General features: G+C 50.4%; 1 protein-coding gene across 3 annotated transcripts; it reads left to right on the top strand.

The window, feature by feature from the left end:
• The first annotated feature begins 631 nt into the window (after window positions 1-631).
• Window positions 632-23,445, top strand: RXRB (retinoid X receptor beta). Of its 3 annotated transcripts, none has more exons than XM_033141782.1 (10): window positions 632-725; window positions 4,935-5,167; window positions 8,823-8,976; window positions 9,864-10,043; window positions 13,453-13,685; window positions 14,392-14,521; window positions 16,545-16,677; window positions 16,771-16,862; window positions 18,698-18,803; window positions 21,759-23,445. In XM_033141782.1, the coding sequence occupies exons 2-10, from the start codon at window positions 5,036-5,038 to the stop codon at window positions 21,904-21,906; spliced, it is 1,308 nt and encodes a 435-aa protein (XP_032997673.1). In that variant the 5' UTR covers window positions 632-725; window positions 4,935-5,035; the 3' UTR covers window positions 21,907-23,445. The 3 variants fall into 3 exon arrangements, with proteins under 3 accessions (XP_032997673.1, XP_032997674.1, XP_032997672.1); XM_033141783.1 differs by lacking the exon at window positions 632-725 and adding an exon at window positions 871-962; XM_033141781.1 differs by lacking the exon at window positions 632-725 and adding an exon at window positions 883-962 and having other exon boundaries at window positions 13,453-13,622; window positions 21,759-21,906.
• Window positions 23,446-24,797: the final 1,352 nt, after the last annotated feature.

Below are 24,797 nucleotides of genomic sequence, written 5' to 3'. Positions count from 1 at the left end.
AGCTTCTTTTTAGGGACGGGGGAAATGGCAGGCGCCGGTGGCGACGGGCCCTGCCCTCAACAAAGATGGCGACCGCTTAGGGTTTAACGGCCGTTTCCGCGGACGGGCGGCGCCATGATTGTTAAGGGCAGAGAGTGAGGCCTCGCCGTTCTGAGGAGAAACCGGCTTCAAATAGATTATTATATAAGTCCCTGTGAACAGTTTCTTTGCTCTATACGGATTATATCACACTTTTGCATGTATTATATATATATATATATATATATATATATATGAATGAGTGCACATGCATACATGTGCGTGCATATAAAATAATGTGACATAATATAACTCAAATTTTTCAATAGGATATATGAGGAGATTTGTATCATAGACGTCACTGGGCCCCGCCCCCCGTCTCCCCTGCCGCCCCGCCCCCTTTGGGTGAGCGCCTGGGGGCCGCGACGCCTGCCGGGAAACGCCTCGCATCCGGGAGAACCCCGGTGCATTGTGGGAGGCTGGCCGGGCGCCTGTCGGGCGGGCGGAGCGCGGAGAGCGACCCCCCCCTCTCTCTCTCTTCCCCCCCCCCTCGCGCGGTGCCTGCCGGGTAACCCCCCGCGCCCTCGTCCAATCGTCGGCCTGCTCTCCTTGGCCTCGCGCGGTGCCTGCTGGGAGTGTGGCCCTGTCCCCGAGGGCCCTTCGGCCAGGAGGAGGAGGAAGAGGCGGCGGCGGCCCCGCGGTGCATGGTGGGTGAGAGGGAGGCTGCGGGGAGGGCAGCGCCCGGCGGAGAGGCCCAGCGGAGGCCGAGGCAGGGGCGGCGGCGGGGGGGGGGCGCCTGGGCCTGCGCGCGAGGGGCATTGTGGGTAGGCCCAGGGAGGGAGGCCGCGTCGTCGGGACGAGGCCCGGGTCGGGGTCGGGGTCGCGGCCTCCCTCGGCATCCGCCCGCAGAGCAGCCATGGCAGACCCGGGACGGGCCGGAGCAGGTAATGGGGGGGGGCCCAGTCCCACCCCCACACACGGAACACGTGACTAGCCCCCCCAAAAAAAACAAGAAGGGGGTTCCTCTCACGTGACCCGACTTCCATTTCTCCCCCACTTCGCACCCCAAAAGGAGGTTAGGGAGGGGGGGCTGCATCTGCCCGGCGTTGTTGTTGTTGTGTAGGGAGGGGGGCGCCCTCGGAGGGTGACTTGGGGGCGCCGTGTTGGAGTGTGCAGGAGGTGGGGGGTTCGGAATAATGAGGGTTTGCTTTGCCTCTGTGTCTCCCCCCCTGTATTATTATTGTGCCTTTCCGTTCTTTGCCTGTGATCTCCGTTATGAAGCGCGGCGTTTAATTAATAACGATTATAACAAGAAAAGGCTCCGATGAGCTGTAAGAATGGCAGAAAGGGTAACTGGTGTTAGCTTGCCTTCAATAGAGACAATGTATGCTACCCGAGTTAGGAAGAGAGCAGAGGGAATTGTAGCAGATCCTTTGCATCCCGGTCGCCATCTGCTTGATTTACTTCCATCCGGACGTCGCTACAGGACTTCATATACAAAATCGGCCAGGCACGAGAATAGTTTTTTCCCCTTGTGCCATTAAATTGTTAAATTCGTAGTTGTATAGCTGAAGGGGAGGTAAAATATGGGTGGGGTTTCTTTGCTTCTTTGTATTGTGAGAGGAACGGTGTCTGTATGTTTACATTGCAATGTAGCCGAAAGAAATTCCAAGTATGTTGGAAAATGTAGTTGGCCAATAATAAATTATTCCTATTCCTAACAGTAATGATTTGGGAAGTCCTGCTGCTCCTGCTGCACAAGGGTTGCAAGTAAGAGAAGCAGCAGCAGGCAGAGACCCAAGTGGTGCAGCCTTCCTCCTCCTCCTCCTCCTCCTTGCTTCCCTCGCTTAAAAATGAGAATCCTAGAATTGCAGTGTTGGGAGGGACCCAGAGGGTCATCTAGCCCAACCCCCTGCAAGTGGGATTAGGGAAGCTCTCCCAGAGCAGCCTCCTCGACCCTGCCCCTCCTTTTGGGCTGCAGGAGGTGGCCCTGGGGGGGGACTTTGCCCTGCACCCCTTGAGCTCTCCCAGGCAGTTTGATGTTGCACCAACATAGACACACAGGTAGAATAACTGCAGCCCAAGGTCCTTTCTGCCGCCAGAGAAGCAAACTGAAATTGTGAGGGGAGGGGTGCGCATGTAGAAGGTGGGCATGTAGAAGGTTCAGTCTCCCTGACGTGTCTGTGTTCAGTATTCGAAACTCGGGTGTGCGAGCTGATCGCCCAAATGGCACCTTTAAACTTCGGTTTTGGTTGCCACACAAGGGATTGTCTAGGTGCCACTCCCCCCCTCCAATGAAATATATCAGGCATGTCCAACCAGTCGATCGTGATCTACTAGTAGATCCCTGGCTGATCCTGGTAGATCACGGGATCCTTATCAATTGTGGGATTAAATGAAGCTTACCAAAAGTTACCAAATAAAAGCTGAAGAAATCTGGGCAATCCTACCCCCAAAAAAGCTCAACAACTCCGGGCAATCCACCCATCCCATGCATGCTCCTCCTCCCTCCAATGACAATGGGTAGATCACTCCCAGTTTTTTTATACTGGGAGTAGATCCCAATCTCCTGGGAGTTGGACGTGCCTGAAATATATTATCATTCATTTCATTTCGAAGACGAGAGTGGTGTAGTTGCCGCATTTATATCCCACGCTTTTCTCCACGGAGTACATGGTACATGCTCCCATCTCAGTTACTCCCTACAATGACCCTGTGAGGGAGGAGAAGAGGCTGTGACTGTCCCAAGTTCACCCTGCGAGCCAAGCCCTCGTCTGACACTCTCACCGTTGCCCCCCACTGGCTTCCTAGAGTCCTTCTGCTGTGGGGCAGCTATATCAATTAAGTAGTTAAATAAATAAACATGAAGGAGTGTGGTGGAGTCTCCTTCTTTGGAGGTCTTGAAGCGGAGGCTTGACAGCCATCTGTCAGGAATGCTTTGATGGTGTTTCCTGCTTGGCAGGGGGTTGGACTGGATGGCCCTTGGGGTCTCTTCCAACTCTAGGATTCTAAGAAAGCCAAATGTCACTTAGAGAAGGATCTGAAATAGAAGGCTGAATTAGTTTTATCCTGCATGGTTTTGTTTGATGTGTGGACGTGCCGCAAGAAGCTTTGAGCTTTGTTCTTTAGAATGTAAAGCGGTAAAGAAATGAAATGAATAATAAAAACAACAAACTTCGTTGGGAAAAATAAAAGGTTGTGGCAACCATAACCTAGGTTTAAGGTGCCACTTGGCGATTAGATTATACATCTTGAGTTTTGAACACTGTGATCCAGTACTGATTGCTGGAAACCTCAGGAGGGGAGATTGTGCCCGGATCGTGCTTGCTGGTTCCCCGTTGGGGCATCTGATGAGCTACTGTGAGAACGGGAGGCTGGGCAAGATAGATGCGCCCCCTTTGGCTTGGTCTAGCAGCCAGGCTCTGCTGATGTCCTTCTGGTCTGAGTGGCCTCCAGAGACGACCCCAAGGGCTGCTCTGCCCGGCCAGACCCCATTTCCCTGCCTCAAAGCGGCCCAGCCCAGCGACATTTCCTTACGCCCGTGCTCCCCAAAGCATGGAGGGCTTTCAAAAGAGGAACGCACACCTCGCTCTGAATAACTGTGAGGGGCAGGCGATCCTGGGCCCTTTGGAACTCACCACCACAGGATGCCTGGAGGCTGACTGCTGCGCAGTTTGCTCCTGGCAGAAGGGCTGGGGTTTGTGTGCGCTTCTGCTGCGGGGAGGAAGCCGCATGGGGGTCCAGAAGTTGTGAGGGGACGATCCCGAAGTCTCAGCTTGTTTTGAAGGAAGGAGGAAGTGGAAGTTGCTCAATCCACCAGCTCCCTCTCCTCTCCCACCGAGCTTCTGCGGTTACTCAGAGCAGGCCACGTGAAGAAGCATAGGACAATAGAATTCTGGAGCGGAAAGGGACCCCCGGTGGGTCATTTAGTCCAACCTGCTGCAATGCAGGAGTCTTGCGCCCAACGTAGGGGCTTTTATCCCCGCAGGATTTGCTCACCTCTCCCTTGATGGTTGGGAAGCTGTTTGCGAAGAGAGTAGAACATAAGAATGTAAGAGGAGCCTGCTGCAGGATCAGGCCACTGAGAGTCTAGGAATCAAGATAGGCTGCCTCTGGGACTGGAGGTTCCGTATAAAGAATCAAAAAGAGCCCTGCTGGATCAGGCCAAAGGGACCCATCCTGGCCAGCAGCCTTTCCTCACAGGAGTAAACACGATGCCCCCAAGGGAAACACAAGAGCAACTTTTCCCTCCTGTGTCTTCCAGCAGCTGGCATCCGGACCCATTTCTGCCTCTGACTGTGGAGGGCAGGGCATAGTCTCCATCATGGCTATGGGTCACCTCCATCTCCTCCCCAAATTCCTCCAATCCCCTCTTAAATCCCTCCAAGTTGGAGGCTGTCCCTGCCTCCCGCGAGAGGGAACTGCGCAGTTAAGTCAAGTCCCGCTGCGCAAAGGACTTTCTCTTAGGCAAAACAAAACAAAATAAAAAATTCCTTCCAGTAGCACCTTAGAGACCAACTAAGTTTGTTCTTGGTATGAGCTTTCGTGTGCACGCACACTTCTTCAGATTCTCTTAGGCGTTTGGCTTCCTTGGCTCTCTCTGTGTTCCTTCTTCTCTCTGCTTTCTTTGCCCCATGTGCAATTCTGACTGTGCGCGGGAGGGAGGGAGGGAGGGAAGGCGGCTGGGCGCCGGTCTCCTGGGTTCCTTCCCCACCAGAGGCAGGCGGCCAGGAAGCCCTCGAGTCTCGTGGTGCCTCTTGCGGGGTTGCAAAATATCCGGAGTGAGCAGTTCTGGGGAAACGGCGGAAGGGCTGGAGCCTGCGGCAGCTCATCTCAGCCTTGGGTCTCTCTTCGCAAGCACGGAGGGGTGAGAGTCGCCTTTAATGCTCTCTCTCCCCCCTCCCTCCTTCTTCCAGGCTGCCGGAGTCCGGATAGCTCTTCCCTCAGTTCTTCCCCACCGCTGCGAGGCACCGGAGCGTCCCCTCTGCCAGAGCCCTCGGCTCCCCTGCACCCTTCCATGATCGGCTCCGCCATGACCACCTCCATCAGCGGCCTGGGGTCTCCCTTCCCCGTCATCAGCTCCTCCATGGGGTCCCCCGGACTCCCGGCGACACCCTCCATTGGCTACGGGCCTGTCAGCAGCCCCCAGGTAAGACTGCTACCCTCCCGGCAGCTGGGAGAAGGGGAGCAAACGGGCTGGGAGCCAGGATGGGGCAGAAGTGGTTGGGCATGTGGTGAGTCTACCTGAGTAAGTTGATCAGGCCTTATGAACCTCCCGGGACCCACCTATGAGGTCTTTCTTCGTGTGCCTCTTCCATGAGAGGTCTTGATGGCAGCAACACAAGAGGGGGGCCTTTTCTTCAGTGGCTCCTCGTTTGCAGGATGCTCTTCCCAGCTAGGTGCCTTCATTAGACACCTTCAGGCTCCAGGCAAAAACTTTCTTTTTTCCCACCAGTCCTTTGGGTGATTGACACCCGTTGCCCTTTTAAAGGAGATAGTTTTTATTATGTTTTTGTGTGTGCTTTATATTGCAACTGTACAGGTGAAACTCGAAAAATTAGAATATCATGGGAAAGTGCATTTATGTAAGTCCATATATGTACCGTATTTTTCGCTCCATAAGACACACTTTTTTCCTCCTAAAAATTAAGGGGGAATATCTGTGCGTCTTATGGAGCGAATGGTGGTCCCTGGAGCTGAATTGCCCAGGGGCCAAAAGCAGATAGTGCTTTTTTATTTTTACAAAGAGAAAAAGGGGTGTTGAAAGGACCCCGCTCAGCAGCTGATCAGCAAGAGATTGGGAGAGAGATAAGAGCCCCGGCTCCCTTTCAGCCCCACCCTTCATTGTTGAATGTGTTGAATGGAATGAGGGAGGTTGTTTGTTTCCCCAGCGACATGTGTCTGGCTGATTAGATTATCTGTCTGGAAATTGTAGAAATGGCTCCCTTTCCTTCAGAAGCTGCAGAAAGGTGGGTTGAACCCCATAAGGAGCTTTGCTTTTCCCCCTTTGCAAAAAAGCTGCAAAACTTTTAGCTGATCCTCAAAAAACAGGGCTTTTCCCTTTGCAAAAAAGCTGCAAAACTTTTAGCTGATCCTCAAAAAACAGGGCTTTTCCCTTTGCAAAAAAGCTACAAAACTTTTAGCTAATCCTAAAAAAAACAGGGCTTTTCCCTTTGCAAAAAAGCTGCAAAACCTTTAGCTGATCCTCAAAAAGCCAGGGCTTTTCCCTTTGCAAAAAAGCTGCAAAACTTTTAGCTGATCCTCAAAAAACAGGGCTTTTCCATTTGCAAAAAAGCTGCAAAACTTTTAGCTGATCCTAAAAAAAAAACCAGGGCTTTTAGAGGAGGAAAACCAGAAAAATATTTTTTTCCTTGTTTCCTCCTCTAAAAACGAGGTGCGCCCTATGGTTTGGTGCGCCCTATGGAGCGAAAAATACGGTAAGTCCATTTATGAGATCGACTCGTGACATGCAAAGCGAGATACGTCAAGCCTTTGCTTGTTATAATTGTGATGATTATGGCGCACAGCTGATGAAAACCCCAAAGTTGAGATTGTGAAATTGGGGTTCCCACCAGCTGTACGCCATAAGCATCACAGTTATAACAAATAAAGGCTTGACATATCTCGCTTTGCGTGTCACGAGTCTATCTCAAATATTAGTTTCACCTTTTAAGTTGAGTTACTGAAAGAAACGAACCTTTCCACCATATTCTAATTTTTTGAGTTTCACCTGTATGTTGTGGGCTGCCCTGACAGCTACAGATGGAGCGCAGTATACAAATTCTAATGGAAAATAAATAAACAGAAGAACAAGTTAATTAAACTTGGCGACCACTTAGTTCCCTGGCCCAAGTCAAAGTGATGTTTTTGACCTACAAAGCATTGCTGTTGTTATTATAATACCTATTTAAACCCTGCCTTTTTCCCTGACTGGAATCAAGGCAGCTTACAAATAAAGTAGGAACAGCTAACAACCTAGGAAAAAGGAAAACTGTCGGTAAAAAAACAACGTTAATAGAATTAAATGCAGACAGGTGGATTGGTAAAGGTAAAGGGACCCCTGACCATCAGGTCCTGCCGTGTCCGACTCTGGGGTTGCGGCGCTCATCTCGCTCTATAGGCCAAGGGAGCCGGCGTTTGTCCGCAGACAGCTTCCGGGTCATGTGGCCAGCATAACAAAGCCGCTTCTGGCGAACCAGAGCAGCTCACGGAAACGCCGTTTACCTTCCTGCCGGAGCGGTACCCATTTATCAACTTGCACTTTGACGTGCTTTCGAACTGCTAGGTGGGCAGGAGCTGGGACCGAGCAACGGGAGCTCACCCCGTCATTGCGGGGATTCGAACCACCGACCTTCCGATCAGCAAGCCCTAGGCTCTGTGGTTTAACCCACAGCGCCACCCGCGTCCCAAACGGATAGTTGGATAGGTAGGAGGGTGGTAGTGTGAGAACGGGGCCTTTTGAGTGGTGGCTTCCCATTTGCAGAACACTCTTCCCAAGGAGGCTCACCTGGCACTTTCGTTACATGTTTTCAGGCTCCCGGGGGGATGGACATTCCTCTCCAACCAGGCCTTGGGCTTTTATTTTTGTATTTTGCGTTGTAAGTGGGGTTGTAAGTTGCTTTGGGTTGCCATGGCAGAAAATGCAACCGAGGAATTTAATACGCTAGTAATAAAATAAAAAATGATTTCATTTCCTCTCATTCATATACACTGCTTGATTGTAAGAAGAAAAACCAAGCGAGCCTCAAAGCAACTTACAAGAAGGACACAACAACAAAACGATCGGCAGAAATATTTTCAGACTTTCAGAAAACTGGAATAACAGTAGACTAAGATGCCAGTAAAGCGAGATGAGCGCCGCAACCCCAGAGTCGGACATGACTGGACTTAATGGTCAGGGGACCCTTTACCTTTACCTTAAGATGCTAAGGTTGTTGTTGTTGTTCAGTCGTTCAGTCGTGTCCGACTCTTCGTGACCCCATGGACCAGAGCACGCCAGGCACACCTATCCTTCACTGCCTCCCGCAGTTTGGCCAAACTCATGCCAGTTGCTTCGAGAACACTGTCCAACCATCTCATCCTCTGTCGTCCCCTTCTCCTCTTGCCCTCCATCTTTCCCAACATCAGGGTCTTTTCTAGGGAGTCTTCTCTTCTCATGAGGTGGCCAAAGTACTGGAGCCTCAACTTCAGGATCTGCCCTTCCAGTGAGCACTCAGGACTGATTTAATTCAGAATGGATAGGTTTGATCTTCTTGCAGTCCATGGGACTCTCAAGAGTCTCCTCCAGCACCAGAATTCAAAAGCATCAATTCTTCGGCGATCAGCCTTCTTGATGGTCCAGCTCTCACTTCCATACATCACTACTGGGAAAACCATAGCTTTAACTATACGGACCTTTGTTGGCAAGGTGATGTCTCTGCTTTTTAAGATGCTGTCTAGGTTTGTCATTGCTTTTCTCCCAAGAAGCAGGCGTCTTCTAATTTCGTGACTGCTGTCACCATCTGCACTGATCATGGAACCCAAGAAAGTGAAATCTCTCACTGCCTCCATTTCTTCCCCTTCTATTTGCCAGGAGGTGATGGGACCAGTGGCCATGATCTTAGTTTTTTTGATGTTGAGCTTCAGACCATATTTTGCGCTCTCCGACAGTTTTTTATTTTTTTATATATAGTAGACTAAGAACTAAGGCGCATTGGGGGGGGGCGATTCGGCGGGTAAAGGGACCCCAAGTTGTTCAGCGCTGCAGGCCGGTTTCTGTGCAGACCAGGCCGCCGGACTGAGCGCCTTCTCTGGCCCTTCCGCAGATCAACTCCACGGTGAACCTGTCGGGACTCCACTCGGTCAGCAGCTCGGACGACGTGAAGCCCCCCCTGGGCATGCGGGTGGTGGCCGGCCACCCCCACGGAGCCATGATGCCCGGGAAGCGGCTCTGCGCCATCTGCGGCGACCGGTCGTCAGGTGTGCGTGGGGGCCTCGCGGGAGCCCCAGTCGGCGGAGTCGGTGTCTCTGGGGGGGCGGGCGGGCGCTTGGGGCAGGGCGGTCAGTTCTGGCGTGGGTGGGGGGCAGGGCTCGAGGTGGCTGGGTAGCGGGGGAGAAGTCTCTAGCTTGTTTGGACGGGGCAGGGGGAGTGGGGAGACGAGAGGGGGAGCAGGAGCGGCCCCTGCCTTTAAAATAATAATAATTAATAATAATAAATAATAATAATAATAATAGGTGGGGGTTTAAATAATGCTATTATTATTAATATTGTTATTATTTAAATAATATTGTTATCATCATAGCTGCTTTGAGGGCTAGCAATAGGATAACAATAATGCCAAGACTCCTTAGCGGTTGGGGTGGCAAGGAAGGGGCGGGTCCCTCTGTGTCCCCACAGTCATGGAGGGAGATATTTTGTCACTCGGGGGGTCTGCACAGAGACTGCAATGGGGTTGAGGTCCTGCCAGAGGAAGACAAGGAGGGTCGGGCGTGGGATTCCCGGTCTCCAAATTGGGCAGAGCTGGTTTTGGGGGCGCAACGTGGTCTTGGATTCGTGGGGCATTTAAGGAAGAAGGAAGGGGTGGCCAAGGGGTGGCTGCCGGGGGAGATTTTTGAAGCCAAGGAAACCCCTGAATTTTAGGGCCTAGGTGCCCCCCCCCCCCGTATACAGTTCTGTGACCCTGCGAAATGGGCTGAGCCTGGGTTGTGCCTTGGGTGGGGAGGCGAAGGGCGTTGGAGGTGTCCTGGGGGTGGGGAGGGTAGGTGGGTGAGGAGCTGACCCACCCTCCTCCTCCTCCACCAACCCGCCCCGCCCCGGCCCCCTTGCTGCCCCTGCTCACCCCGTCCGTCCGGCGCCCTCCCTCCAGGGAAGCACTACGGGGTCTACAGCTGCGAGGGCTGCAAAGGTTTCTTCAAGCGGACCATCCGGAAGGACCTCAGCTACACCTGCCGCGACAACAAGGACTGCATCGTGGACAAGCGCCAGCGCAACCGCTGCCAGTACTGCCGCTACCAGAAATGCCTGGCCACCGGCATGAAGCGCGAAGGTAGCGGGAGGGAGGGAGGGGGAGGCAGGGGAGGGGCTGCAGCGGGGGGAGGGGCCTCCCAAAGACAGGCAGGCAGGCGGGGGGGGGGAGAGATTTAGGGCTGCAGGGAGGGAGTCGCCTTCCTCGTAGATTGGCGGAGTGGCAAAGGGGCCCCAGGGATCATCTAGCCCAACCCCCTGCCTTGCCAGAATCGCAGCTCGAAAGATGGCCCACCAAACCTCCCATCTCCCGAGGGAGGCCGCTCTGCAGTATAACAGGCTCCTTCTCTCAGAATATTCTTCTGGGCATTTAGTCGGAATCTCCTTGAAGCCATGGGTTCGATTCCTCCCCTCCAGAGCAGGAGAAAACAAGCATTCTCCCTCCTGCGTGTGACAGCCCTTAAGGCGCTTGAAGATGGCTCTCGTATCCCCTCTCAGTCTCCTCTTCTCCAGGCGAAACGTGCCCAGCTCCTTCAACCGTTCCTCATCAGGCTTGGTTTCCAGACCCTTGATCCTCTTGGTCACCCTCCTCTATTTAAGCTTGACAACATCCTTCTTGAACTGTGGTGCCCAGAACGACAGTATTCCAGGTGAGGTCTGACCAGAGCGGAATACAGTGGTACTATTACGGTACTTCCCTTGATCTGATGCTATACTCCTATTGATGCAGCCCAGAATTGCATTGGCTTTTTTAGCTGCTGCATCACACTGTTGACTCATGTCAAGTTTATGGTCTACCAAGACTCCTAGATCCTTTTCACATGTACTGCAATTATACAATTATAACAAGCAAAGGCTTGACATATCTTGCTTTGCATGTCACAAGTCGATCTCATAAATGGACTTACCGTATTTTTCGCACCAAAGGGCGCACCGGACCATAGGGCGCACCTCGTTTTTAGAGGAGGAAACAAGAAAAAAAAATATTTTTCTGATTTTCCTCCTCTAAAAGCCCTGGTTATTTTTGAGGATCAGCTAAAGGTTTTGCAGCTTTTTTGCAAAGGGAAAAGTGTGATCCTGTCCTCTGCGGCTTTAGCTGCCCCACCTAGTTTCCTTCCATCTGCAAAACGGATGAGCGCCCCTCTTGAACTGGGGTGCCCAGAACTGGACACGGGACCGACCAAAAGTGCCGTGCCCATTCCAGGGTGGCTCAGCGCCACGCACCCGTGAGTTAACTCTTCAGCCGTGTTGTTTTGGCTGTGATTCTGGCATCGCACAGGGCTGGGCTTGATGGCCCCCGGGGTTCCCTTCCAGTTCTACAATCGACGCCTGCCGGATCGTAGCGCTTGCCGGCGACTCTCGGCGAGAGGGTAGCTTCCTTGAGTGAGGGCTTATGCAGTGAACCGGTCGCCCAGCCTCTTATCTCTTGCTGCTCCTGCTCCTATCTTGCACTAGCGAGCGACTGCCTTGACTGCAGAAGGTTAAGGAGAAGGGCTTTGGAGGGCAGAACAAAACAAAAAATGAAAAAATCCTTCCAGTAGCACCTTAGAGACCAACTAAGTTTGTTCTTGGTATGAGTTTGCAGGTGACACCAAATTGGGAGGGGTGGCTAATCATCCTGGAGAGAAGTGACTAGTGGGGTGCCACAGGGTTCTGTCTTGGGCCCAGTCTTATTCAACATCTTCATCGATGACTTGGGTGATGGGCTTGAGGGCATCCTGATCAAGTTTGCAGATGACACCAAATTGGGAGGGGTGGCTAATACCCCAGAGGACAGGATCACACTTCAAAATGACCTTAACAGATTAGAGAGCTGGGCCAAAGCAAACAAGATGAATTTTAACAGGGAGAAATGTAAAGTACTACACTTGGGCCAAAAATATGAAAGGCACAAATACAGGATGGGTGACACCTGGCTTGAGAGCAGTACATGTGAAAAGGATCTAGGAGTCTTGGTAGACCACAAACTTGACATGAGTCAACAGTGTGATGCAGCAGCTGAAAAAGCCAATGCAATTCTGGGCTGCATCAATAGGAGTATAGTGTCTAGATCTAGGGAAGTAATAGTACCACTATTTTCTGCTCTGGTAAGACCACACCTGGAATACTGTGTCCAGTTCTGGGCACCACAGTTCAAGAAGGATACTGACAAGCTGGAACGGGTCCAGAGGAGGGCAACCAAAATGGTCAAAGGCCTGGAAACGATGCCTTATGAGGAACGGCTTAGGGAGCTGGGTATGTTTAGCCTGGAGAAGAGAAGGTTAAGGGGTGATATGATAGCCATGTTCAAATATATAAAAGGATGTCATATGGAGGAGGGAGAAAGGTTGTTTTCTGCTGCTCCAGAGAAGCGGACACGGGGCAATGGATTCAAACTACAAGAAAGAAGATTCCACCTAAACATTAGGAAGAACTTCCTGACAGTAAGAGCTGTTTGGCAGTGGGATTTGCTGCCCAGGAGTGTGGTGGAGTCTCCTTCTTCGGAGGTCTTTAAGCGGAGGCTGGACAGCCATCTGTCAGGAATGCTTTGATGGTGTTTCCTGCTTGGCAGGGGGTTGGACTGGATGGCCCTTGGGGTCTCTTCCAACTCTAGGATTCTAGGATTCTATGAGCTTTCGTGTGCATGCACACGAAAGCTCATACCAAGAACAAACTTAGTTGGTCTCTTAAGGTGCTACTGGAAGGATTTTTTATTTTTTATTTTGTTTTGACTATGGCTACCTACCTGTATTTGAAGGGCACGTTTGGGAGCCCCCAGGGAGCTGCAGCCCACCACCTGAGGCAGTGCTGGGCTCCAGGGCATAGTGGAATAGCGCAGGTCCCTTCTCCTGAGGTAGCTGGGGAAGAGAGCCTTCCGTCCCTCAAATCAGCGTCATCCTGATTAGGTTGGACTCGTACTCTGGCCGGCGCAACCCAGAGGTTGACGGGAGCCGTGGAGCCAGACCCCTGCAGGTTACCGGGTCGGGGGGGGGGGAACTGGGGCGGGGAGCGGTCCAGGCAGCCCAGGGGTAGCATTTCCAACAGCCCACCTCCGGAGGGAGCAGTGGCGGCAGCGGTTGATCTCTGTGTTCGTCCTCCTCCCCTTTCCCCCCCCCGGCAGGGATCCCCGCCCGTGCTCCCTTTGGGTTCGGGGGGAGCAGTGGCGGGGGTCGCGTTGCCCCGCCCCGCCGCGGGGCCTGCTCGGTGGTGGCACCTCCCCAGCCTCCCGTCCCACCTCCCCAGGATCCCCCCCTCTCTCTCAGCCTACGTGTTTGACCCAGAGGCAGACAGAGAGGGGGGGAACGAAGTTTGTGCTTGGGGCGATTCCTCGAGGATCCTCGACTTCTTCCTACCCCTGCCTCCCCTTCTCTCTCTGCTTTCCAGGGGGGTGGGGAGTGGGACCTGCCCTCGTCTTGTCCCTCACCCCCGCCTCTTTCTCTCTCTCTCTTTCTCTCTCTCTCCCCCCCGTTCCCCCGCTCTCCCGGGGTCGCGGCGCCCGCGGTCCCCCACAGCGGTGCAGGAGGAGCGCCAGCGCGGGAAGGACAAGGACGGGGAGGGGGATCTGGCCGGGGGCGGGGCCAACGAGGACATGCCGGTGGAGAAGATCCTGGAGGCGGAGCTGGCCGTGGAGCAGAAGTCCGACCAGGGGGTGGACGGAGCCGGCGCCACGGGGGGCAGCTCGGTGAGTTGGGGTGGTGGTGCTGCGGGATCAGAACGCTCGCCCCGGACGTTTGACGTCAACGAGGTAAATACCCGGTGGGGGGAGAGGGAAATGAGGGGAGCGGGCGCGGTGGGGCCGGGGCAGGTGGGGGGCCCACGGCCTCCGCTGTGTTGGGCGGGGGGCGGCAAGGGCTGGGATCGCCCGCCTGTGAGCGGAGGGGAGCTGGTGTGCCAGGAACAGTTTCGCAGCGCGGAGTTAAGCTGTGGAACTACTTGCCACAGGAGGAGAGGGTTGCCTGCCGCGGACTTTGGACAGCTAGGAAAGGGGAAAGGGGGCAGATTTGCAGGGGGGGGGCTGTTACTGCCTTCTACCCCTGAGGCCACGCTCTGCCTCGACCGTTAGAGGCAGCCAATGCGCCCGGAACCCATCTGCTGGAAGCCGCAGGAGAATGTTGGTCTTGGGTTCGAGTGCCGCTTTCAGGCTTCTGGCCGGCCTCTGAGCTCTTGTGACGGAGGGCCGTATTTAAATCTAATAAATAATCACGGCAATAGGATGTTGGACTAGGTGGGCTGGATCCCATTCCGGGAAGTGTGTTGAGCGGCGCCCAGCTGGGTCGGGGGTGGGTATGAGGGGCAGAGCAGGGGTGGGTCGGGGGGGTCCTGGTCTCTTGCACAGCAGGGGTGTTTTTTGGGGGGGAGGGTGGCGTTTCTGAAGGCTGTCTTTCCCCTGACGGAAACCCGCCCACCCACCGGCCCGGCCTCCTCCCTCCTCCCTCTCTCTGCTCCTGCAGCCCAACGACCCCGTCACCAACATCTGCCAGGCGGCCGACAAGCAGCTCTTCACCCTGGTGGAGTGGGCCAAGCGGATCCCCCACTTCTCGGAGCTGCCTCTCGACGACCAGGTCATCCTGCTTCGGGCGGGTGAGTGAGTGAGTGGCGGGGGACCCTCCCAGCCCAGCGTCTTCTGCAGGCGCCCATTCCAAATCTCACTGCATTTTATCCAAATAAAGTCTGCCTCCGTGAGCTGCCCGTTCATATGTTGCCAAGGGGCACCATTGGGGCAGTGTTTCTCAACCTTTTCCCGACCTTGTTTCCTTCCTGTTGCCCCCCCCCCCGGTAGAAAGGGAGCTGTTCTGTTTCTAAATAGAACATATTTTTAACTTTCATTGTTATATAAATTACATAATTTCACCTGTGTCCCCTTTGGAATATCCTGGAGGGGCTCCCAGGGGTCCCTATAGCCCCTAGTTGATAAACGCTGCATTAGGGCACAGAGATTCCTTTTTGCTGCCCCACATGGTCAGTTTCCATACAATGGGTATACAGTGGAAGCTCGGTTGTCGAACACTTTCGAAGTCGGACTTTTTGGCTTTCCAACGCCGGCAACCCAGAAGTAAATGCTTCCGTTTTCTAAGCACGCCTCGGAAGTCGGAACGGCTTCCAAGGCGCATTTCTCCCATTGGTTTTTCAATAGATTTTGCCGACTGGCAGTTGCATCTCGGTTGTCGAACGTTTCAGAAGTCAAACGATCGTCTGTAGCGGATTACATTCAGCAACCGAGGTTCCACTGTGTAGTTCATTTTGGACTCTCAGCTGCCCATGGAGGCACAGAGTAATTCTGCGTCCAGGGCGGCGGTCTACCAGCTCCATCTGGTACGCAGGCTGAGACCCTACCTGCCCGCAGACTGTCTTGCCAGAGTGGCGCATGCTCTGGTTATCTCCCGCTTGGACTACTGCAATGCGCTCTACGTGGGGCTACCTTTGAAGGTGACCCGGAAACTGCAATTAATCCAGAATGCGGCAGCTAGACTGGTGACTGGGAGTGGCCGCCGGGACCACATAACACCGGTCCTGAGAGATCTGCATTGGCTCCCAGTACGTTTCCGAGCACAATTCAAAGTGTTGGTGCTGACCTTGAAAGCCCTAAACGGCCTCGGTCCTGTATACCTGAAGGAGCGTCTCCACCCCCATCGTTCAGCCCGGACACTGAGATCCAGCGCCGAGGGCCTTCTGTCGGTTCCCTCATTGCAAGAAGCAAAGCTACAGGGAACCAGGCAGAGGGCCTTCTCGGTAGTGGCGCCCGCCCTGTGGAACGCCCTCCCGTCAGAAGTCAAGGGAATAAGCAGCTATCCTATTTTTAAGAGACATCTGAAGGCAGCCCTGTTTAAGGAAGTTTTTAATATTTAATTCTGTATTGTTTTAACATTTGTTTGGGAGCTGCCCAGAGTGGCTGGGGAAACTCAGCCAGATGGGCAGGGTACAAATAAAATAATAATAATAATAATAATAATAATAATAATAATAATAATAATAATAATAATAATAATAATAATACTTTGTGGTTTTCATCAGCTGTGCGCCCATAATCATCACAATTATAAAAAGCAAAGACTTGACATATCTTGCTTTGCATGTCATGAGTCTATCTCATATATTAAACTCCAGTAGCTAATGAAAACAATTGCTAATAATAATAATAATAATAATAATAATAATATTTATTATTTGTACCCCGCCCATCTGGCTGGATTTCCCCAGCCACTCTGGGCGGCTTCCAACAAAAATCAAATACATTAAAATTTCACACATTAAAAGCTTCCCTAAACGGGGAAGATTATTATTCTAAATCTTTTTCCGTCTTGTTTATATAGTCCAGCACTTTCTCCCCAAACTTACTAAGTGTGGGGCGCAGTAGAAGCATCTGTCCCCAACAAGCACTGTCCATATGGCATCTCCTGCAAAGAGCTATATTAGATGGGGAGTTGAATAGGGTCTAAATCGTATTTTCTGTTGTGCAAGCCTCTACTTAAGATCCGTTGATACATCTGACAACCGCTGTGTACGGTCTTATGGAACTCCCTCCCACTGGAGGCAGGGGTGGCCACCATCTTGGACGGCTTTGAATTAATCCTTGCTAACGCCTCGTTTCCTTTTCTCTCTCCAGGCTGGAACGAGCTGCTCATTGCCTCCTTTTCCCACCGCTCCATTTCCGTGAAAGACGGCATCCTTCTGGCCACCGGCCTCCACGTTCATCGCAACAGCGCCCACAGCGCCGGCGTGGGGGCCATCTTTGACAGGTGGGGGGCTGCCCTCGATTGAGGTGGGTGGGTGGGCGGGCGGGCCTTTCTCTCCTGCCGCTGACCCCCCTTGCCCTCCCTCCGTCCTGCCAGGGTCCTGACAGAGCTGGTGTCCAAGATGCGAGACATGCGCATGGACAAGACAGAGCTGGGCTGCCTGCGGGCCATCATCCTCTTCAACCCAGGTGAGCAGCAGAGGAGGGTCCTGGGGGCACCTGGGGAGGGGGGGCGCGGCCCTAGGGTGGATTTGATTTAAATCACGATTTAAATCACTAGTCAGTAAGGCTGGATTTAAATCACAGTTTTCTACATAAAGACTAAATCTTGCTGGTATAACTTTAATATGCAAGTAGATGAAGATTTTTAGAATAACAACTTTTCATTTTTATTTTTTTTAATAAATTGCTTTATTGTCATTAAAGATATCCATCATTTTACAATCTTTTACATAACTTAACACTTAACAGATTCTACATATTTTAAATAAAGTATACAAATACATAATCTCTTTCCCCCCCCATGCATAGTTTGTACAAAACTATTTAGTGCCATATTTCTCCATCAACGATATCATACTAATACTATAAACAATATATAAACCGTATATTAAGGGAAAAATAACTACTAAACAAAAAATAGATAAGTAAATTTATAAACCTCAGTTATTTGCATAAATCTACACATAACCCAAATCCAAATTAATACTTACATCACTAACAAATACATAAAAAGACTTCCGATCTTTCCTGATGTGTACTCCTTCTCTGCTTGTACTTAACATTTTTTTTTTATCCTTTATTTATGTCCAAAACCTTCATATTACCGAATACAGCTTCATTTTCTCACACTCATTTTTTTTCCCCTCCGGGGTCATTCAAAGGCCGCCACTTTTCATATTAGTTTTTTTTTATAAATAAATCTTTATTGAGAATTATAACATTCATACATTAAAAACAGTACACAACAAAACAAACATCACACACACACAAAACCATAATGCACCAAAAGAATTTTTTTTAAACAAAACAAGTCATACATATTCATTCATTCTATGAATAAGATAACAATATTCACTACTTAAATAAATAAATCATAACCAATCAAAATTAGTCATAAATCATAATACCTGATTTTAAACTTGACTTAGGCTCCCGCCTGCCCTCCTCTCGGGTTGCTTAATTTACTCGGCACTGCATTTCCCAACCGCTTAACCAAACTTCTTGTGAATTTATCGACTTCTTATCTTCCCTTCCCCTTATTACCATATTAGTTTTTTTATCCCCAGTTTAATAGGTTAATCATTCATATTTGGACAACTTTCCTGTTGTACTTAGGAAGGAGAAAAATAATCATTACCTTAATAATAGCAATTTAAATAGATTTATTAGATCCATTCCACTCCAAACAATCAGAAAAATATTGTTTCTATTCTATTCACTGAACTTCTTGAAACTTAGCACTGAAGGGGTTGATTCTGTATTCATAGGTTTGTAGAACAATAGGATTAAGGTCTTTTTCTCAACTCTGTTCACGTTATAACATTTTTTTGCTGTGAAGAAGAGGCATGTGATCTCTGCTGGGTCAAATTTCAGTTTTGAGAACTGCAAAAGTAAACCAAGCATCTGTGATAGTATCTTGTGGGAAGAGAAACTGCCCAATAATTTTACAGAAACCTCTGGAAGAGCATAAATGACATTGTGAATGGATTAATGGAATTTATTTACCAAAAAAATTAAACATATACAGCCTTATTCTACATAATTAAAAAACTAATATTTATTTCATGATTGAATAACCTTTGGATGGCAATATATTTTCCTCAAAAAGCATTTTATTTTAAAAAATGCAATTTAAATAAAAAAAATCCGATTTAAATTTTTTTAAAATCCGATTTTTTTATTTTTTAAAAAAAAATCATTGATTTTTATCCATCCTGGTGGGGGGGGGCAAGAGGCCTGTGTCCGGGGTGGGTCTTGAGTCTCTCTCCTTTCCTGAGCGCCTCCTTCTCCCTCTCCGGCAGATGCGAAGGGTCTCTCCAACCCCGGAGAGGTGGAGCTGCTGCGCGAGAAGGTTTACGCCTCCCTCGAGTCCTACTGCAAACAGAAGTATCCTGAGCAACAGGGCAGGTAGGAATATGGGGCGGGGGTTGTGCCGGGAAGCCCCCATGGCCGGTGCCTGCGGCAGAGCCCCCCGGGATATTTATTATTCTCGCTATGTGGTTTTCAAATCAAATTTTACAATCTCATACCCAATATACAGGTGAAACTCGAAAAATTAGAGTATCGTGGAAATGGTTCATTTCTTTTAGTAATTCAACTGAAAAGGTGAAACTAATATATGAGATAGACTTACCAGTATGACATGCAAAGCGAAATATGGGTCAAGCCTTTATTTGTTATACAGTGGTACCTCGACTTACAAATTTAATCCGTTCCGAATGCACATTCGTAGGTCGAAAAATTCGTAAGTCGAAAAAAGCGATTTCCCCATAGGAATGCATTGGAAACTAAAAATTCGGATATAGGTGGGTAGCCGTGTTGGTCTGCCATAGTCAAAACAAAATAAAATAAAATAATTCTTTCCAGTAGCACCTTAGAGACCAACTAAGTTTGTTCTTGGTATGAGCTTTCGTGTGCATGCACACTTCTTCAGATACCAAGAACAAACTTAGTTGGTTCATACCAAGCTCATACCAAGAACAAACATTTTTATTTATTTATTAAGAATTTATAAGATTTTCCAATTAAAAAACCAATTAAAAACAATACATTACAATACATGGTTAAACACTCCAAGCTCCCCCCTCTCCCACCGAGGGGAGCAACAGATACAAAAACCCCCTCTCACAGAGGTAACAAACATCATTTCACATTTAACCACATATTTTCCGAATCATAGCATGGGTCTGACCCTCTTCCTAGGCCAGTTAATTAAATTGCCATCATTACTTCTTACAGTGACTTCCTCATTCCCCCCCAAATTATCACATAATTCCAGATTTTTTTTAACTTTAACTCTAATTTAAAATTCATCTCATCATTTCACCTGATTAACATTTCTCTACTTCTGCCTCAAAATACTTCTGTATTTTCTCATGGTCTTACCAAAATTTTCCATATTACTCGTACTCCTCCCTCCCTTGTGGTCCCAGAGTTTGTCTTTCAAAGCATTATCCATTATCGCAATATCCATATCCAATTGTCGTAACCATAATAAGATACAAGAACAAATTTAGTTGGTCTCTAAGGTGCTACTGAAAAGGATTATTTATTTTATTTTGTTTTAAAAATTCGGAAAAATTCGTAAGTCGAGTAAACCGCATCTAAAATTCGTGAGTCGAATAAACCTCATCTAAAACCGCCAACGGATGTCCTTCAGATGTTGAAAAATTCATAGGCGTGCTGGCACTTTTTTCGTCCGTAAGTCGAAAAATTAATATGTCGAGTAATTCATAAATCAAGGTACCACTGTAATTGTGATGATTATGGCGTACAGCTGATGAGAACCCCAAATTAACAATTTCAACTTTGGGGTTTTCATCAGTTGTACGCCATAATCATCACAATTATAACAAGCAAAGGCTTGACGTATCTCGCTTTGCGTGTCATGAGTTTATCACATATATTAAACTCCAGTAGCTAATGAAAACAATTGCTTACATAAATGGACTTTTCCACGATATTCTAATTTTTCGAGTTTCACCTGTATAACGTAAAAACAAGATTCCAGGGAATCTCCTGGACTTCCCTCCTCCCCTTAGTGGGTCCTATTGTTAATCATTTCCTCCTGCATCTTTTATTATAACCCAAATATTTTAAATCTCCATTATGTCCAGAGTTCACCATTATGACTCAAGTGTTATTCCACTTATAGCAGTTATTTTTACAATGATTTTTGAGATAAATTATCAATTTCCCCCATTCCTTATTTGAAATTTTGGCCTTCCTGATTTCTGATTCTTCCGGTCGTTTTTGCCAGTTTGGCATAATCCATCAACTTCATCTGCCATTCTTCTCCGATAGGGACTTTATCTTCTTTGCATCTCTCGGCCAATAACATCCGTGCAGCCTTGGTCCCATACAAAAATAGTATTTTTTGCTCCCTTGTCATTTCGGCACCCAGGATTCCTAAAAGAAAAGCTTTGGGTTTTTTTTTAGAAAAAGTTATTTTAAACATTTTTTTCAATTCATTATATAACATTTCCCAAAATTATTTTACTACCCTACATGTCCACCACATGTGATAAACCAGGGGTCCCCAAACTAAGGCTCGGGGGCCGGATGCGGCCCAATCGCCTTCGAAATCCGGCCTGGGAATCAGCGTGTTTTTACATGAGTAGAATGTGTCCTTTTATTTAAAATGCATCTCTGGGTTATTTGTGGGGCATAGGAATTCGTTCATATTTTTTTCTCTCCAAAATATAGTCCGGCCCCCCACAAGGTCTGAGGGACAGTGGACTGGCCCCCTGCTGAAAAAGTTTGCCGGACCCTGTGATAAACGTTGCCTTCTTTTTCCTTACATTTCCAACATACATGGATTTTTGCTAATTTACTGGGAGTTAAATCCCAGCGGCACATCGTTTTCACATACAGTCGTACCTCGACTTAGGAGCAACTCGACTTACGTAATTTCCGAGTTGCGAACGGGTCCCGGAGCTAAAAAAATGGCCGCCGCTTCCGAAATTTCCGAGTTACGAAGGGAAAGCGGCGGCACTATACCTCTACTTACGAAGATTTTAATGCGGTCTTTTCGACTTGCGATGTTTTCCCCCCGACACTAGATGGCGATCTTCGACTTCCGAATATTTCGACTTCCGAAATCTCTTTCGGAACCCATCCTTTTCGTAAGTCGAGGGGCCGCTGTAGTTTAGCGTGTAACATGCTGTAAATTTTCTATCCTAGTCCCATAACTTCTCCCATCCCCCCTGGGATATTCCCTCCCGTGGAAGGTCCAGAAAGTGGCCTTTGCGGAGGGCAGGGCAGCCGCCCCTTGCGTCCTGTGGCAGGGAGTTCCGCCGTTTCCAGCCGGGGACTTTGACGCCTCTCTCTCTCTCTCTCTCTCCCCCCCCCCCCCCGTTCCAGGTTTGCCAAGCTGCTCCTGCGTCTTCCTGCGCTTCGTTCCATCGGCCTGAAATGCCTGGAGCACCTCTTTTTCTTCAAGCTGATTGGGGACACCCCCATCGACACCTTCCTCATGGAGATGCTGGAAGCCCCCCACCAGATGTCCTGACCGCCCTCTTCCTCCTCCCCCCCCCAAGTCACTCCTGCCGACAGAGAGAAAAGGGGGCGCAGAGTGGGCTCCGCTTTGGTGGGGGTCGCGGCAGGGGCTGGACTTGGCGCGCCCCTCACTCGCCTCTCTCTTCGCCACGACACCGGCCATCCCATCAGCTGCCTCTCTCTTCCCCCCCCCCCTCGACACCCCCGCCCCACGCACCCCCCACCACCTCCAGAAGAGCCCCCAAAGTGAGGTGATGTTGGCTTCCTCAAACGGATGGATTTTTAGGGGTTCAGGACATGGGAGGGGTCGCTTTCTGTCCAGATCTCCCCGACACACTCCAGGGCTGTGGGGGGCGATTTACGGTTGGGGGGGTTCCTCGATGGGGGGGAGGGACCTCAAGGGATGCGGGTTTTAAAGGCACGGTACTGTGTTTCGGGGGGCGGCCCTCTCTTTGCCGTGGGTCTCCTGTGGCCCCCCCCCGACTGCCCACCTTTGAGCTTTGCAGGCTGGGGGTGGGGTGAGGTCTCCCCTCTTCTGCCCCACGGATACAGACAGCCGGGTTCTGCGGTTGTGAGGGGCAGGGCGGGGGGCTTTTGGGGCGCAGCTCCCGACCCCAAAGAGGATTCACGCGACAGACTTATTTTAGAGAATGTGGGGAGGGGCACTGTGACCTCCCACCGACAGCCCCCGTCACCCCAAAGCAGGGGCACTTTTTTTAAAAAAAAAGAAAAAAAAACGGTTTCTAAGGTATTTGGGGAATGCTAAGCTTGTAGGGGGAAGGGGTCGAGTTTTTACCTCAATAATGGTTATCAGAAAATACGGTTTCCTATATTCTTTCCCTCCCCCCACCCCCCAGATAGAGGCCTAAGCAAACCTCTCCCCCTCTCCTCTCTTTCTCCTCCCACCCCCCCCCCCAATTTCTGGTTTAGCACTTTGGACGTGACCCTGTTCCTCATCTATGCAAGGAGGTGTGGAGTTTGGGGAGGGAGGGTGGGACAATAGAGAGCCACCCCCCCATGCATGTGTTTCTCTCTACGCCAGGAAACACGCCCCCCCCAAAAAAAAACAAGGCTGAGGTGGTTCCCATTTGGCCTCCTCCCTTCCCCAAGAATGTCCTGGGCAACCTAATCAGATGGACGGCATATAAACAATAAATTTATGGTTATTATTGGGGGGGGCAGAGCTGGGTCGATGTGCTTCATGCGCCCCCCCCACCTCAAGGTCGGTGGGGAGTAACCCAGTGCTCCCCAGCCCATATCCCTTGGGGTCTTTACTCCTCCTCCATTATCCTTGGGGTGTCCTGGTCGGGGGGGGGGGTGTTGGCGGTGACCCACATGCATGGCTCTGCTCTCTATTTGGGCTCCTCCCCCCCTCCCCCAGCATGCCCATATTCATTCGCTGCTTCCCCCACCCCCCACCCCCATTTATTTTATTTCTGTTATTAAATACACACACACCCCAACTTGAATCTCTGCTTCTGGAACATGTTGATTTTAATAAAAGCTGCTCTTTCCGGAGGGGGGGCTCCCTCTCTCCCCCCCTCTCCATGTGTGTGTGCGTGTGCTCCACTAATTTATCAGTCTCTTATCCCACCCCCCCATCCCCACACACCCCCGACTCTGGCGTAGGAGCAACAAGACTGCTCCCCAGACCCTTTCTCCCTTCGCCCTTTTCTATGGGACCGCATGCCAACGAGCGGCAGAGTCTCTGAGTGCGCGCAGAGGGCCTGCGGACGTGCATGAAAGAGGCAGGGAGCTTGGGATCGGGGCCTCCCCCCCCCTCTGCATCACGGCCTCCCCCGAAACATCGGGGGGGGGGCTGGGTGTGGCACGCAGGCCAGGGGGGTGGGGTCCACCCTATATAATGCCTGTGGGGTCCGAACCTGAGGTGGCAGACCAGGAGGGGAGGCCTCAGTAAAGGGGTCGCAAGGGGTCGTAAGGAAAAGGCTTGGGAATAAACCTGCCCTTCTTCAAATCTATGGGGCGGCCTCATTTGGAATCCTGTGCCGGTTCTGGTCGCCTCGCTCCAAGGAGGATATTGTAGGGTGGGACAAGGGCAACCGAAACGATCGAGGGGGTAGAGACTCCCCAAGGAAGAAAGGAGGCAGAGGATCCAGTTTAGGAAAAAGGCAAGAGCCGACATGGGAATAGTTGATTGGCATGTGTGTCTCAATGGAGTGTGCCTTCAAGGGTCAAACGGTTGGGAGGTTGCAGTCCCTGCTGCTGTAGAGACTGAGATGGGAGAGACATGTTTTGTTGCAGCTGGGGCAGACGAAGGCGTCCGGCTGTGCAGAAGCAACCGGGGCATTTCTCGTAATTTGAGGTTGCGAACCGCCCTGAGATCTATGGGCATATGGCGGAAAACAAATCCAGTTAATATTCATCAGCGTCTCTGGTCAGACCTCACCTGGAACACTGTGTCCAGTTCTGGGCACCACAGTTCAAGAAGGATACTGACAAGCTGGAACGTGTCCAGAGGAGGGCAACCAAAATGGTCAAAGGCCTGGAAACGATGCCTTAGGAGGAACGGCTTAGGGAGCTGGGTATGTTTAGCCTGGAGAAGAGAAGGTTAAGGGGTGATATGATAGCCATGTTCAAATATATCGAAGGATGTCATATAGAGGAGGGAGAAAGGTTGTTTTCTGCTGCTCCAGAGAAGCGGACACGGGGCAATGGATTCAAACTACAAGAAAGAAGATTCCACCTAAACATTAGGAAGAACTTCCTGACAGTAAGAGCTGTTTGGCAGTGGAATTTGCTACCAAGGAGTGTGGTGGAGTCTCCTTCTTTGGAGGTCTTTAAGCAGAGGATTGACAGCCATTTGTCAGGAATGCTTGGATGGTGTTTCCTGCTTGGCAGGGGGTTGGACTGGATGGCCCTTGGGGTCTCTTCCAACTCTAGGAT

This window comes from Lacerta agilis, chromosome 2 (assembly GCF_009819535.1).
Source record: "Lacerta agilis isolate rLacAgi1 chromosome 2, rLacAgi1.pri, whole genome shotgun sequence".
Classification (NCBI taxonomy): domain Eukaryota; kingdom Metazoa; phylum Chordata; class Lepidosauria; order Squamata; family Lacertidae; genus Lacerta; species Lacerta agilis.
The sequence above is the reverse complement of the archived record's forward strand: the minus strand, read 5'-3'. Positions and strand labels throughout refer to the sequence as shown.

Bases quoted from the DNA above. Each gene is read 5' to 3' on its own strand.
- RXRB (XM_033141783.1), top strand. From the start codon at position 935: ATGGCAGACCCGGGACGGGCCGGAGCAG. The intron at 5,168-8,822 runs GTAAGACTGCTA...GCCCTTCCGCAG, and splicing joins GGCCTGTCAGCAGCCCCCAG to ATCAACTCCACGGTGAACCT. The intron at 13,686-14,391 runs GTAAATACCCGG...CTGCTCCTGCAG, and splicing joins GGACGTTTGACGTCAACGAG to CCCAACGACCCCGTCACCAA.